Below are 16,553 nucleotides of genomic sequence, written 5' to 3'. Positions count from 1 at the left end.
AGAGTAAGGACTCATCTCTGCCACTTGTGTACCGAGAAGACTGGACTATGTGACTAAGTTTCATCTCTTTCTGTGCAGCTTCTTACCTTTGCCATGCTGTGACAAAGGCTCACAGCTAAGAGACCTTCAATTCTTTTCCACCTTATGTCAAAGCTGGTACTGAATCCTACCACTTTCTTTTCTCATAGATATCTGATTTTTCCCTTAATGACCAAAACTTAACACTGTAAAAACAGAAGGAATGAGTCGGAAGTAAAGAATGATTAGCAAAGCAAGATGTTGCAGTCAGAGTACCTATTTTTGGTGTGTTGTTTTTTTGCTTGGTTGTTTGGGGTTTTTTTAATCCTTCAAGACAAAAGCAGCAATAGGGCTGCCTCTAAATTTACTTCTCGGCATATGGGAAGCTGTGGAGCCATTAAATAAAATCTTCAGCTGAAAACGTTAACGTGTAACGTTTGGTTAAAAAGGCCATGCAAGTGCTGGTTCTTTGAGTGTGACTGTACCAGCTCCTGCAAGTGTTGGCTCCTTGAGTGTGACCGTACCAGCTCCTCTGAGCCCAGATTCTCCAGGAAACCGATGGCTTCCACGCGGCCGTTGCCCAACGCAGCTTCCGCTGCAGCCGCAGAGCTGTGAGGAATTTATGGACACCGTTTCCTGGAGAGGGGAAGAGGTGAAGGGAAGCAGACGGACCGTTATCGATCAGGTTACACGCCGGGGTCCATAACCGCGTGTGCACGCGGCCTCCCGCCTGCTGCGCTGCGCGAGAGGGAGGCGCAGGCCTCTGCCCTGCGAGCGCCAGGTGAAGCTTCAGAGGTTCCCAACAGACGCGATGCTGCAGTCGCCAGGTTATAAAGTCGTCTGGGAGATTATTCCTCCTGATTTTTGCTTTACATTGACGTTTTTGGGTGAAATGCCCCTATAAGGCCGCCGGGACCTGGCTGCACGGCTGAAGCGCGGACCGCAGCCGACCCCTCTCGGGGCTGCCGCAGCCGTTTACCACAGGGGCACCACCCCCAGCGGACAAAAACCGGCCTTTGTCGCCCGAGAGGCAGGGCCGGCCGGGCTCGTCCGTGGGGACGGGACCACACGCTCCGCAGCCCGCCCTCGGCCGCGGCTGCGGCGGGGCGGCTGCCGCGCCGCGCCCCCTCAGGGAGAAGGCGCCCAGGCCCGCTGCGGGCACCGCGCCCCTGTGCCCGCCGCTTGCCGCCAGGGGGCGGCCCTCCTCCCTAGCCCTTTAAACGCCCTGCCGCGGCTCGCCCCGCTCCGCCTCTCAGCCAATGGCTCTGCCGTTCCCTCTGACGGACGCGCGGTCTTACCAATGGGAGGCGGCCAGGATGAATCACGACGCGGGCGCTCTTCAAGCTTCCCTCCCTCTGCGAGGCTCAACGGACAGGCGGGATATCGAGAGAGCGGGCTGCGTTCAATTGGCTGCTCGACGTGACGGGCAGGTGGGTCAACCAACGGTAGGGCAGGGCGGGCCCGCCGGCGCTACCTGCTGTCCAGGCGGCCGAGGAGGAGCGCCGTGCGCCGGGCCGCGGCGTGCAGCCCCGTCGTCCGCCACCATGTTCCAGGGCCCCGAGGCCGACTCGGCCAAGCCCAGCTCCAGGTGGCGCAGCGGGGGGGCATTGGCGGTGCGGGGGTGAAGGGAGAAACGGGAAGAGCCGTGCGGCGGCGTGGGGCCCGCGGCGGGGCTTTGTTCGGGCTGAGGGAGGCGGGAGAGGTGCAAGGCTCCGGCTGAGGCGCGGCGCTCGGGGCGGGGGCTCCGGCTGAGGGCCGGGGCCGCGGGGGAGGGCGCGCTCCGGCTGAGGCGCGGCGCCGAGGGGAGGGAGGCAGGCGGGGGGCTCCGGCTGGGGGCGGTGGGTCCCTGCTGAGGGGCCTTCTGGGCCGCGCTGGGCGGGATCGCCGCCCCCCGTCCCTCCGGTAGCCGCTGCGGCAGGAGGCCGGCGCGGGGCGGCGGCGCTCGCCGCCTGCCCGGTGACCTTGCCGTGCCTCCGTTTGCCTCTCCCGCGCCCCGGGAGCGGGCGGCGCGGGGAGCGGGACGCCGCCGTGGGCTCGGGGCTGCGCGGAGCGAGGGCGGGCGGGGCCGGTCCCGGTCCCGGTCCCGTCCCCGCGGGGCTGCAGCGCTCGGCGCCTGGCCCCGGCCCGCCGGGAGCGGGGCTGAGCTCCTGCTGGCGATACGGGCTGGAGCGGGGCCGGGGCCGGAGGGGGTTCCCGTGCGGGAAGGGGCCTGGCGCTGCGGAGGCCCTCCTTGCCCCGTGTCCGCCCCTCCCAGGGAGGGAGGGGGGCCCGGTGACGCGCTGTGAAGCTTTGAGAGGATCCGACACAAACGCCCGCGTAAGCAGATGCTATCTTGTTTTCGCCTTGCGAAGCTGAAGTATATTGTTGTACTTGGACGAGGGCCTGTACCCTAACAACTTGGAGCTGGAGTGATTAATCCATCTGCGAGGTAATCATGTGCTCGGAGGGGAAGGAAGGAAGTGTTTTGAAACTGTGTAAGGGTGCTTCAAGTTTGCCTTTTATTCCAGTTGCTCTAAGCTGTGACCTGGTTTTAAAAGACTTCTGAGGATGCTCTGTCCTTAATATAGTCTCTGAGAAGATTCTGTTCTCATGGTAATTTTGAAACCATGTTTAACTCATAAATCGGGTTACTGCATAGAATCTGGAAGGCAGACCATCATAACTTTTTAGTTAGTGGCAAGCAAAGGTGGTCTTGTTAGAGCTTGTTCTCTGGCATCCTGACAGTGTTTTCATCGTGCCCGAGAAGGAACTATAGCAATACACACAACTATATAAACAGACCCGGCATAGCAAGCGTGCACGCTGCAGCACTGCAATACGTTATGTTATTGGATTTTGTAGAGTGGTCTCTGAGATGGTGACTGTTGACATACGGCCTGTGCCATCAAAAGCAAAAAGTACTTGCTTTAAGGACACTTTTTCCATTGATTCCCTAAACAAAACTTTATTTAGTGATAATGAAAGTCCTTTTGTGGTTCTTGATGTGTAGAAGATTCTCTAATTAAAACTGAGCCTAATTCAAAATCCCTGCAGCAACCACCAACAGCTGCGGAAGTGGGAAAAAATAATTCTTCCTAATGTGAAATGAGGAAATTATAAACAAATGCTTTGCATTTTGAGAACTTCGTAATGCAGGGGTATTAGTTAGAAATAACTTGTGCCAAAAATATTTTAAATTAAAGCTTCCACTTAGATAATTGTCCAGTGAGATGTATCTCTAGTGAGCCAGTTAATGTGTACAGTGGTATAACGAACAACTAGTTTGTTGAATCAAATTAACTGCCTAGCTTTATTTTATTAAACTTTAATAATGACGCTTTGTGTTTTTAAGGAATTTTTGCTTTTCCAAAATAAAATGAGGAATTGCATGTCTAAGAGTTGCTATTGCTCTGAAAGCAAAGCAGGACAGAATTGTATCATTCCGTTCTTGGTGCACACTATAAAGATGCATCGCTTTTATGTATCCTCAATTCATCTAGTATATGAGCAGCTTCACAGCTACTGTATAAAGCTGAAAATGTTAAATGTAGCCATCCTGGAAATGCGATACGCGTGTTCCCCTCCTCCCCATCGGTATTATTGCAGAATATTGTAGAGCTTTCAGATCAAGAGCATCACTGACTTACCAAAGCTTGCCGCTTGTTTATGAGTGAGCTACTTAATGAGCCGTGAGTTTGTATTGCTCCAACAGCAGGAGTGCCCCCAGCAGCTTTCTGGTCTTTGCTTTAGAGCCTGGTGTTCCAAACCTTAGCACCAGTTACCTTAGTGATGGTCTCTTAGTATAATGCAGCTCTCCTATTTTACCTGCTCTAGTAGAACTGTCTGAAAGCTGGTAGGACTTCAGTGTTTAACTTTCAGGCAGAATTCAAAAAAAAAATTATATAGCCAGTGTCTTGAAGTAATGGATAAGTCTTGGCACTTCTTCCATAGGTCGACTGAAAGGTATAATGAGGAAAGGGCATTCAAATTCAAGTGTGTTAGAATGTAGGAGAAAAAGACCACAAGAACTAATTAAAATTCTTCAAGCCTGCCAGAAGAGAACAAAGCAATTAGTAGAGGCTTTTAAACTTACAGGGCAGGGTTCTTAATTTAGCTGTTCTAGATGAATTGACAGACTTCTAGTCTACTGGAGGGGAGAGGGAGAAGAGGCAGATTTAGATTGCATAGAAAACAAAGGGGTTTTTTTTTCATTACTGTTTAAAAGAATAAAACACCACCTTCCCTTTGCCCCTCTCCTCCCAAAGGAAGAAAGAAGATTTAACTTACCTGGCTACAAGACATAAAAATATCTCTGTGTAAACTGGCATAATACCAATATAAATTAAAGTGACTATAAACTATAAACTAAAATTACTATAAAGTGTATGTTGAATTTCCTTGTACTATGTTGAAGCGGCTCACACTGGCTTATCGAGTTTAGCAAGCTGTTTTCCTTTGGTAGGATTCACAGGCTAAATCTTATTTTCTTATTTGGTGTGGGAGACCCGCGCATCTCTCTCTGATCTAGAACTGAGTGGCATGGGAGTACAAGGAGGTCAGCAATGCTGTAGAGGCTACACGGCAGGAAAATAGCTTTGTATTCTCCCCAGTTTTTGCCTGAAGTGAAGGAGTGCAAAACCCTCTTTGCTATCATAAGCTGGAAGACCTTGTTACTGTACTTCAATATTATTTTTGGTAATCCCTGTGACTGACTTGGATATCTGCCTTTGCATTAGTTAGAATTTTATGGACCTGGTGTCGCAGTCACTTGAAAGTTTATGGACTATTTGGAAAGTTCCTAGCAATGACAAGTTTCTGAAATTGAAGAGGCAAATCCACTTGTGTATGTAGAGCCAAGACATTCTTTTGGGCGATGCTGGCAGAAAAGGACACCGATTATGCTGATTTCGAAGTGCCTCCTAAGCACCTCAGCCTCTGACTTACTCATTGCAACAGTAGGATTTACTTAGTATCTATACTGAGCTGAAAATGGGAGGACAATATAAGATCAATCAGTGTTGGATTTCTTTTGATGATTAATTAAGTTTGTTAACTGAATAATCAAGACCTTTAATCTTAAAAATGGGTTGTGGTTGGTTTGGGTTTTTTTTTGTTTTTTTTCTCCTGCAATGGATCTTAAATCCAGCTGCAGGAATGAGAAGTAATTTGACTCTTAGGACTAGTTGTTTTTCTTAAATCAAAAAAAATCCGAATGTAGTTATTTTGTTATTCCCTCCTACGCTTGTAGGCATGTGTTAAGAAAACAGCATGGTAAATGGAGTGAATCTATAATGTAAGAAACTCCATCTGTATAAACGATGTTTCTCTTCCTTTCAATCTCTTTGATAGTACACTTAGATTAGTATACTTAGAACTCAAGAAAGACTAGATGAGTTAAAAAAAAAAATAGCTGAAAAGAATAGGTAAAGTCAGAAGTCATTTAAATTATATGAGGGATACTAGCAGACCTACTTTTTTAACAGGAGCCCCTTCCCCAACTCCTCTAGGTTTGTTTTGTTTTGGGTTTTTTTGATTGTTCCCTGTTCCTTCCATCTCCCAAGTTTAAATGCTTAAACTGCCTCATGGTTTCTGGACCATTGAGAGTGATGGAAATGCATAATTTGCCTATACAATGTCTGTTTTAATAGCAGTTTTAGATCTTCTAAGACACGTGGAAAGCCTATAGCATAGTTGGATCTGTAGTCTGTTGGACACTAAAATTAAGAAGTAAATAAACCTTCTGCTCAGATATGATCTTAGCTGTGCAGTGAACAAGACAGTTGTCCTGTCTGCTGAAATTCTAGTTACTCCCTCAAGCTAAAGGGGTTCATTAAATCCACAGTTGTACTAAGGATTAAAATATTGAAACTGGCCAGTAAAGACAGTCTCTCTGAGGCTGGTTCTGACTATGTAAACTACTCCCAGACTAAAAGAGGAACTCTTTTCTCCTTCTTCCCAAAGAGAACAGAACTGCTTTCTGCATCCTGAGATCTGAAATGCTGACAAAGCTCATTTTCTGAGAGGGCAGCCAAATATCTCTGCTTTTGTGAAATTAAATCTTAGGGTTAAATTGGAGTAGATCTTGGCTCCAAGAGGAACCTCTTCTTATGCCTGGCAGATATCCAAGCTGAAACGGCTTGCTTCTGTCACAGATCTATGGAGGGGATGTGTTGTATCAATTCACTGATGTTTGAATTCTCTTCAGGTAGAGTGGGATAAAGATCTTGCAAATTGTAACCTTTACTCGTATAAAAGTAAAGGTTAGTTTAGGTCCCATATCAAGTATTCAGATTAGAAGAGGTATAATTCACCTACTGCTTTTGCTCAGCTGCTAAGATTGTGGGTAATTGGTCAAGTAGATATAACTGTAAAGATTATTTTTGATACCTAGGTATTCATTGCTTTCCCATGCTTTTTCTGTTAATTTTCCAATTAATTCCACTGATTCTACTCCCATGTAGTGGTTCAGTTCCTTTTCGGGACAGGACCTGAAGTCTGTTGAGCAAGGCGTAGGTATTAACTGTGGACTTACTACTCAAGGACAGTCATGACTTTTGGTAGGTTTTCAAGAAGTCAGTCTATTTGTATTGGAACCTCCAATTTTTATGAGGATCCGTTTGATATACCTCTGGTGCAGAGCTTTGGTTGTAACGGATTTGCATCTTGACCACTAAAAATGTGGCTTCTTGGCATTCTGCCTTTCCATTCTAAACTCTACAGCAGCTAAGATGATAACTGATGGTTGAAACTGGCAAATTTTTTAGTAGTTATGAAATGTCCGCTTTTATTTGAAAGTCGATCGGTTTCATTTGTATCACAGATGGTGATAGTTGCACACACAGTTGGTTGTGTCCTGTAGACGGGACAACCGTCTTGTCCACTGCACAGGTAATATTATATCTGAGCAGAACCAACACACACAGCTGGTGTGTGTAGTTTAGCAGAAAGTCTCATTCTGTAATGGTTGTTTTTAAAATACTAACCAGAGTCATATGTCTTCTCTTAATTTCCTCTTGCTTCTGGAACACCACAGATAGCATAGCCATGTTAATGACCATTCCAAGTAATCGTAGGTAGCGTAATGATCAAGTTGACTGACTAGGAGGCTGGCAACACTTGTGCTAAATTTGAGAATATTTTGTTAGAACAGCTCTTGAAAAGTAGATACTTCATGGACATAGCAGAATTACGTGAAGTAAGTTCAAATCAGAATAGTTATTCATAGCATGCAAGGGGGGGGACATCAAATATGTTGAATGATGTAAATTTCAAACAAACTTGTCTCTTGCTTCTTTCATTCTTCAATGTAGGGTACTGAAGCCCCCTGGAGGAGGTTCTAGTAATCTCTTTGGGAGTGCAGAAGAAGTTTCTTCTTCAAGCAGGCCACACCGGATGGCATCCAATATCTTTGGAGCATCAGAAGAACCTCAAAACATTCCAAAAAGAACAAACCCTCCAGGTAAGAGCAGCGACTTCCTTCAGCATGGTTCGGCTCTGAATTGCAGTGCAGAACTGGTTTCATATTCCTAAAGCGGAACGCTGATCTGTCTGTCTTTTTATATTGCATTTTTACAAATTGAGTGGGCTTGAACAATAAATCTATTCAGACTTCTGAATATATGAATATTTCAATGACCTACATGTTCACGTATTTTTTTAGCCCATCATCCAAGTCTAATTCTTTCCAAGTTGAGGTCTAGGAAATGATGAAAGGAAACTGCTGCTGTTCTAGAGCTGTGTGATCGGTTAGCTGCAGTGAGTACAGCTGTGAATCTGAGATCCTCTAGTGAATTCTTGTAACAAAGGATTTCAACTAGTATCTTCAGGCAAGCAAAGGTCTCTAGGCAGTAGGGTTCTAGAAGTCTTTGAATTATTATATCTTTTTTTATTTTTTAATATACTGTGGTAAAACCAAGTCATCTAGAAAAAAAAAAAAAATCTAACAACTGCCTTGCAGGGGGAAAAGAAAGTGGTATTTTTGAGGATTCTAGTTCTGCTCAGCCTCGTCCACGCATCAATCCACCTGGTGGGAAGACAAGCGATATCTTTGGGTCTCCTGTATCTACCAGCGTTGTGCGAGCACACCCAAACAAGCCTAAGGTATTTGTACTTCTTTTGCTGTCAAACCAAGAAGCTAGCAGCTCAGTGAGTCGTCTTACAGTCTTGTCACAATGCAGTGCCTGTATTCTTTTTAAGATGACAGACCAGAATTATGCATAGGGTAACTTCAAATTAGACAGTTATTCCCAAAGTCTCTTTTTGATAGCTTCTTATCTTTGGTACGTCAGATCTCAGCATGCTCTGTAGTTTGCAGTAAAACTATTAATTAGACTGCGGATGTGTGTTCAAAAAAAAAGAAAAGACAAGAAATGCTTCTGAAGCCTTTGGTCTTCCTTGTAAGTGAGGTACAGCTGGAGATCTTGGCACACAGCCAAGAGGCGTTTAAGCTAGATAGGGAGAAGATCTTTTTCTTTATTCTGCGATTTGGCAGAGGTGATCTTGATACCAATTCTGGAAAGTCGGTGAATGCCAGTGAGCTACAGTCATAGATCTTCATATGGCCTGGCTGTGCCCTTCGCCTCTCTTAAATACATGTATCTACATTCAGCATGAAAGCACTTTAGCAAGAGATTAAGCTTAGGTGATCAACAGTGAAAAAGCTAACTTGAGATCAGCTTTGAGTGTTAGGTCCAGCGTGCACTTGATTTTGTGATGTCAGGCAAAAGTGTGTTGCTGTATCAGTTGTTATTTTTTGATCTTAAAGCTGGGATGTGTAACGGTTGGAGAGGCTTGTAGTTATGACCAAATCTGGTTTTGGAAAAAAGGAGAATATGTTGCCAATTACTTTATTTCTGTATTTAAATGCCCTATATTTGGATTTACAACCTGCTGCTTTACTCTGGGTAGATACTATTAAGTGAGTAGCTACTATGCTGGGAATGTTTTTGACATGTCGGATAGCATGGGAACTTAACATCTCATGAAACACAGCTTGCTGGTTTTGTGCTGAAAGGGTAGTATCGGTCTCATTTTTCCTGGTACCTTAGGAATAAAAGATCAGTCCAATTTAACTTTTTTTTTTTTCTCCTTTTTTCCCCTTAAATTTGAAGGTGCTGGTAGTGTACTTTTGCCTAGCTTTTTATGCAGACTCTGGAGTGTATTTTGGGGGATTCGGGTCATTAGAAAGGAGGAGAGAAAAAAAGACTGGGAGCTAGGTTTTGTCAGGAGCAGTGCTGTTGATGTAGGAAAGGGCTTTGTTTTGTTCCTCTGTACCCCTTTATCAGGCTGGTCTCTGAGTCTTTTTAGTTGTGCTGTTAAAAACGTAATACATTAATTTCTGTGAATTCCCGACTAAATGGAGGACAACGCTTTGGAAATTCCTGTGTCTTCAATTAGAGCATTGGAATTGTGGGAATTACTGGGACGGAAAGGAGATAGCATATTTGCAAAAATTACTGCAAGTTGAATTTCATGGGTGGGAAAACATGCAAGCTTTTCTGAAGTATTGCTGTGTATTTCTGACAGTCAGTTTTGGATTGTTGGGGAAATGGTCTTAAAAGGCTTCGTTAATTACCTGACTGGGTCACTATGGATACTCGCAGAAGGCAGTAATTGCTGAGTATAAATAGGGTGCTCAAGGGCTGCTTGTGTTCTAGTTGTGAACACCAGCTTCTGGGCGGCAGTGGGTGCTTGACAAGAATGGTAATTCCAGACCTTTGGACTGAACTGTTTATCATAGACAAAGTTTTAAGCTCTAATGAACTAGTGTAGCATCTTCATCTGTGTCTCAGTGAATTGTCTGGGGTGTGCACCTTGACATAAGAGCTACCTTCTACCACCGCTCTTGGGATTATGTAGCGGTGGAGGGGATGCAGGGCTGCACACAGTGTCTGCAGCTGTTGGGTTTTACCATGATAAACATGTAAACTTACGTCAGAAACAAAGCAAAACTTTCTGAAAGATTTTGTGACAGAATTACTGTTTGAGAACAATAATATACTAAGATAGTTTTTTGGTTTTTTTGCAGGATCACATTGTCTTGAAAGAAGATGAAACACCAAAGAAGCTAGAAGGTCAGCAAGAGAAATTCCTTTCTCTGTTCTCTTTGAGAAGATAAGCTCTGAGGAATGGCTTCTTATGCTTCCTCTTAAAAATATAAGACTAAGGCTAGTGTTTAGGATAATATAACTGAGAAGTTTTCCTTCTGTTAGTTAGAAATTTAATGACTTGACTTCAGGGAAATGGTTCTCTTCCTCTTATTGAGGAGAACTCCACAGGCGTAAGTCTTTATACTCTGTGTGTGTGTGTATACTTTGCTTGATACCATGTGTGTACATATAGATGTATATGGAATCTGTATATATAGCAAAGCATCCTATCAGATTGCTTCTTTCTCCCTTGCCATCTCCTTCAAGCGTATAATCTTGGCCTTCTGTAGTTGTAAGTAACAAATAGCTGACTGACAACACGCATTGTTGCTCAACTAGTTATTTTTAAAGAATGATGGGAATGCTGCCTTCCAGCTCAGTGTGAAAGGATTCATTGGTATGTTGCATCTCTTAATTGCCTGAAACCGCCAAAATAATTCGGAAGGTATATTGCTTAGCATACAGATCTTTGTTAGAAAGATTGCTGAAGGAAGAGAGGAATTGTTGCAAAAAGTGAAATTCTTCCTCAGCACCTGTTTCCTTCAGGAAAAATGAACAGATACAGAGAAACCTTAGTGTGCTATGGATGGGAGACATGGGAAATAATGCAGCCTACAGAAGATGAGGCGCTTTGTGCACTACAGAATAGCAAGTTGATCTAATCCCTTTTCTTTTTATTCAGCTACAGAAAATATCAAACCACAGCTGGAAGATGGAGGTGAGAAAAAGGATCTGGGCAAAGAGGAGCGATGCAAGGAGCCAGAACCCAAGATAGACAATCACGAGCCCCGATTAGGGCCAAGGCCACGCTCACACAACAAAGTTCTCAATCCGCCGGGGGGGAAGTCCAGCATTGCGTTCTATTAGGGTCATCCGTTCGCTTTCACTAACGGAGTCTGCACAGAAACTCTTGTCTGTGGTTGCGAGGTCAGTTTATAGACTATAGTTTGTGGATAGATTCTTAGGCAGATGGATGACGCTAAAGCGTGTAGGAAAGATAACCTGATGATTTGGGGAGGGGGGGGCCGGGGAGGGAAAGGGTGCCCTGTGGAAGATGCGAGTATTGGACTGCTTGGGTGGGTGGCAGAGGGGGACATTAGTGTAATTTTGTGGAAGATCAGTGCTACTTTGTGGTGAGTTCATCAGACTGTTAAGTTCTTAGCCAGCTAGTGGCTCGGGACGCTCTTGTGGGGTCAGGCTGATCCATACAGTCAACAGGTAAAACGTTGTGAATGGGTGGGGACCTGGAGGTCACATCTGAAAGATTCTGAAGCACAGCGGGTAGGCTGTGCTTTCCTCTAGGCAATGGATGCAGCTTCACGGTGTCAGTTGACTTGCAGTCACTTTAATGTAAATACCTTCCACTGGAACGAGTAGTGCTACCGTGGTTTTGAGTGTCTTCAGTCTTTGGTTCTCCTTTTCTCCTTTCTTGCTTTTCAGCACGTGATTGCTGATACAAGGACAAAACATGCTGAAAGTTTCCTTTATGCTCATAAGCCATCATATGTTAATAAATATCATGGTCTTCCCCTCCCCAGAGTATTCAGGCCTTTCTGATGCCTTCAGTAATCTGCTGATTACTAGAGCTAGCTCTTGACAAGTGATAATCTCGGCCCAACATACTGTTTCATGTAGGTGCTTCTAGAAGACTTTTATTTAAAGTATCCTGGTTGAGTGCTTGCACATTTTCTGGTAAAGATGTGGGTGCAAACGATAGCTTTACGGTACTCTTTGAACAGAAGCAACTTAAAGTGTACCATTACCGTGGAGAATATACAGAGGTGTCGAGCCAGCTAGCTTTGACCCAGCCTGTATAGCAATGCCTTAGCTTCTGCAAAGGTTTTTACTTTGTACCCTGCAGAAACCAGGACTGTTCTACTGTCTTCACCACAGTGCATTTTTTTGTTTGTTTGTCTGTGCTGACTCTGTTAGTGAATTCTCTTGTCTTTGGTCAGCCTTACGTTTGCCTTTGACTGCCTCAGATTTTTGTTGGTAAGGTTGGGAGAACTATGTGGATTCTCCCCAAACCACAGTTGTTGTTTTGAGACGTGCTGTAGACTATCCTAGTTGGAGAGACAAAGACTTTAGCAATACAAACCTTGTGGTTGTGCTGGCTATCTTAAATCATGTTTGGAAGATGTGCATGTTTTGCACAAACGTTCGTTGGGGAGGGTAGCTCCCATCATTTGGTCTCTGAATGGAGTTTCTGATCCTATCCAGAGCTTTGATATATGAATGTTAACATTAGGTGCTTATTGTTCAATGTATTTAATAGTGACTTTTTAAATTTGACATATCAAAACAGTTGTTCAGGTACACCAAAGAACAAGTGGCCTTATCTGCATGTATCCACTGCTGTTCTAGCCCAGGTTCCCTGGGAACTGCTACTGTTCAGAGGGGGCTATCTCTGGGCCAGGTGCTAAAACACCCTGTGATGATAGTGCTTACTACACTGCTCAGTTCAGTTGATGTCAGAAGTGGTGGATGACTGCATGAAGACATAGTTGCCATTTCAAATAGTGAAAGTGAAATATATGGGGCAGGGCTAAGGGTAGAAATAGCCATGGAAAGTAGGGATTTCGATGCCTTTGTACCTTTCAGATAGATTTGGAGCTTCCTGTTCTTCGCCCCCCTAGGAAAACAAGACAGTGATTCTAACTGCAACCCTGTAATGGATTTATGTTACTTCCAAACATGTATTTCCTAGCAACTGTTCTTGAGTCTGTGCTGTCTAGCCTCCGTCTGAGTCTCAGACACATCTATCTGTTTCAATGCCTTGTTCCAGTACTTGACAGGGTTTTAAGAGGGATATCATGTGGAAAAATCAACCAGCGGCTGCTTTCTGCATTGAAGGGTCTGGTGTAATTGACTCTGTAATACTGAGCTTAGACTTGGCATCTTCTAGTACCTGATGTGCGTTGGCTACAGTGCCCGTCTTTTAAAAAGCAGCTTCCAACTAGGCCTTAAATTAGTTAAACTATGTTCATTTTCTTGCATTTCTTTCTTTGGACTCTAAACCATGTTTTCAACTCATCAAGTAAGATCGATAAGAACATTTCTCCAGGACAAAAGGGGATTGGAAATCAAATGATAAATCATGCAATTGTCAATAAACCTCTGTATTTTGTTACTTCATTGTGTGCTGTAGATGCCTGCTTTTATAAATCAATCGGTAATCTAGTTCAATGTAGATACACTAGTGAATTTTGTTATCTGAAATTGGAAAAAATGGCACAAATCTTTTCAGGCTTTCTGCAGGGGGGAGTATGCTTTAGAGATGTGACGTCCTGCTCAAGGTTGCTCATGAGGCAAGCACCTCTTATCCCTGGGCCGCGTGAAGGGACGGTAGCAAGGGTGGGCTGTTCAGGTCAATGCCTTTTTGTGGGCGAGGTTTCATGGCGTCCTGTACAACGCAGGGATGCTTTTATGCTCTTCAGCAATATTGTAAATAGACTTAAATATTTAAAATATTTGAACATTTCAGTCTATTTGTAGAGTAGTGTAGTAATTCCCCTTGAGCACAGGATGCTTTTCATGTGGAGAAGTTACACCCCCCGACTTCTGCACTTCGGGTGAGTGCATAAAACTCTCCTCGTGTGCCAGACGGTCTTGGCTGACAGCGCGGAGGTAACTACAGCTGCAGAAATCGCAGTGCTGGGTGAGCGTGGACATGGTGGCCCCTCAGCCAGGGCGTTCTAAATATGCTGCTTTCATCCCTTAAGTTACAGATTGCGATGCCCTACGGAGCCTCTCAGCCGGCAGTTGTTTCTACAGTGACTTTTGTATTTTGCACTGAGAGTTTTGCCATGTATAGTTCAGAACTCTTCTCTTGAGCATGCACAGTGCTTTGGGTAGGATCTGCTTGGTGTGGGAACTTGTGAATATCCTTGATAGGTAACACATTAGCAACTAAGGATTGTCCTTCCTTTGAACTGCTGCCAACCAGTAGACTACAATATAGGTTCACTTTGCAACTCTGTACATTACCTCATTGCTTTGCCCCTAAATTGAAGGTTTGTAGCTTAAACACTTAGGATAGAATATTATCTAGGTTACTGTTTCAGTCTTGGAAGGAGATTGATTCTATCTGGTATAATAAGCTTAGCTTGGAAAGTGGTTAAAGGATGACTTGCATGCTTTCCTAAGTCATGTGTACAATTCTAGGCATAGCTGCTGCTTAGTTCCTAAATATGTCACCATGCCTGTCCAGTACAACACTGCTCTGATGAGCAGCCCAGCTGCAATGTCATCCCTCCTGATCCCCTGTGAACCTGATTTGCCCAGATCAACGCACGTTTTCCCCCGTTCAGGCTGCTGGCCTCCGTGCAGGACCTGTTAAGCAAGCACTGTCTGGTACTGTCCTTCTGGCACATCACTGCATCACCATTGATAAACAGCCCACTTCGCACTCTTACTGAGCAAGATTAATGTCCTCTCTGTCAGTGTTCTAAGTCGCATTACTGTGGGTTTTTGAAGGATTTATAGAGGTTAATCAGACTTGGAATACTAAAGTACATTCTTGGGGCTTGTTTAGTGAGAGAACATATGTAAAGTAGTGTTGTGTGGAGACAATTATTTAAGCACTAAATGAGGAACTGTTGTGGCACGTTCCCTGAAAAATTCTCACAGTTGCTTACGTATAATAGGATCGCACTGATGCGTGGACATCCAAGTATCTTGGCTACCTGGGTGACCGCGTGGTGGAGAACAGTTTGCTTGCCTGTCAACATGTGGAGCGTGCTCAGCTGTCAACTTGCATCTTCATAGTCTGGAAGCCAGCTGGCCACCCAGTATTTTGTTCAAGCCCTCTGATGTGTCTCCTAGTGAATTTCAGCTTGAAGCTCTGCCAAAATCCTCTATCACTTCCCTTTGGAAAAGGTGATGGTTTAGAATGTTGTTGAGGCTGGAGTTTTCCATTGTTTATTTTTCTTGAGGAATAAAGTAGGGTCACAGCCAGGATGCTGTGCTACGCTAAACTAGAGAAAGCAAAAGGATGGAGACCTCTGTGAGCGCAGGCTATCTGCTGGTAACAGAGGGCAGGATTATAGAGAGACCTTGGCACATGATAAGCCATTTATGTCATCACTTCTTATCAGCTGTGCAAGAAGTAGACTGGGTAATGACTTATTGCTGGCCAAGAACTGATGCACAGAACCCCCACAAACAGCCGGCAGACTAAGCTGGATGTCCAGGCTGCTAGCCCAATTGCTACTTGCTCCTCCCTCTGAAAACACAGTCAATGAGCAGAAAGAGCAGGTTTTAATTATTGTGCTAAATTTGCACCCCTTATTATTTTTATTGTTTTGTCTTGCTTCTTGGGATGAAGATTATCCTCTCCTGAATCTAGCTTTCCCTTTCTTTCAAGCTGCAACTCCTTTTATTGTTAACAGGACCTCCTCCTCAAGCAGGTCAAAATGCTGGCCAAAACCAGCAAGAATGCAGTAATTTGCTTTACCCATCAGCCTCTCTAGCTCCAGCCAGCTTCCAATTCTGCTCTCTTACCCTGCCGCTTTCATCCTCCCTCCTACATAAACGTATATTTTAAATCGTAGCTATGCTGCCTTTGACTTCTCAATTACCTGTCCCATGCTGCTGCTGGGTGTATGCTATATGCCACTGAAGGCAAAAACACAAACGGCTCTGTGCCAAAGTGTATCAATCAGAAGCACAGAGGTCTCTCAGAAGTAACCAGGAATTAATGTTGTGCCAATTTCTTCATAAAGATGGCAGCTTTTCCTCCCCTGCCACCTCCCACAAACTTACCTAAACATGGGCTCTGCTGTGTAAAAGGGTTTAACGTTCTGGCTTCTGGGAGCATGCTCTGGAGCATGATGAGCAAAAAAAAAAAAAAAAAATCCACCTTGGCATGAGTTGCCCGAACTGAAGTCCACTTTCAAGTTTCACAGCTTGTATTTTAAGAGTTGCAATCCACTGTCTCTTATACAGAGGAAGGTTCTGCCAAAGAATATTGTTGAAAAGAGCTTACCCTTTCCAGGGTTGCCCGAGGCTAGGGAGAGCGTGGGGGGTTCGGTTACCTGTATACGTGATCAGTGCAGCGCTACAAACATTAAACAAGATCAGCTGATTGTATCTTTCCATTTCTTGCAGCACGTTGACCTCTGTGATTGTCACCCTTTCATTTTCATGACAAGCTCAAAGTAGAGCGCCATGCAATTACTATGTAAAAAGTTTCTCAGAAGTGAGCTCTGGCATCTCATCAGCAGGTGTCAAGCAAGAATCAGGAAGACAGGCAAAGCGAGGGTGGCTTTCCTGTCATCAGTGGAGTAATTAATGAAAAAAGCAGTTAAACAGGAGTAACGGGAAGCTGTTGATGAATCCTAATGGAGATGAGCAGGTGCTGTTGCAGGAAGGCTCATACTCTGCCTCCTTGTTGTTGTTGTATCAGTT

General features: G+C 44.6%; 1 protein-coding gene across 2 annotated transcripts; it reads left to right on the top strand.

The window, feature by feature from the left end:
- The first annotated feature begins 1,482 nt into the window (after positions 1–1,482).
- On the top strand, positions 1,483–14,932 carry JPT2 (Jupiter microtubule associated homolog 2). Of its 2 annotated transcripts, XR_014228194.1 has the most exons (6): positions 1,483–1,606; positions 7,308–7,456; positions 7,955–8,097; positions 10,025–10,070; positions 10,828–11,072; positions 14,792–14,932. XR_014228194.1 is itself a non-coding variant. In XM_082312123.1 (5 exons), the coding sequence occupies exons 1-5, from the start codon at positions 1,563–1,565 to the stop codon at positions 11,010–11,012; spliced, it is 567 nt and encodes a 188-aa protein (XP_082168249.1). In that variant the 5' UTR covers positions 1,483–1,562; the 3' UTR covers positions 11,013–11,200. The 2 variants fall into 2 exon arrangements, 1 of the variants encoding a protein (XP_082168249.1); XM_082312123.1 differs by lacking the exon at positions 14,792–14,932 and having other exon boundaries at positions 10,828–11,200.
- The last annotated feature ends 1,621 nt before the right edge of the window (positions 14,933–16,553 follow it).

The sequence above is a fragment of the Platalea leucorodia genome, assembly GCF_965183815.1.
Source record: "Platalea leucorodia genome assembly, chromosome: 5".
NCBI lineage: Eukaryota > Metazoa > Chordata > Aves > Pelecaniformes > Threskiornithidae > Platalea > Platalea leucorodia.
This window is presented reverse-complemented; position numbering and strand designations above follow the sequence as displayed.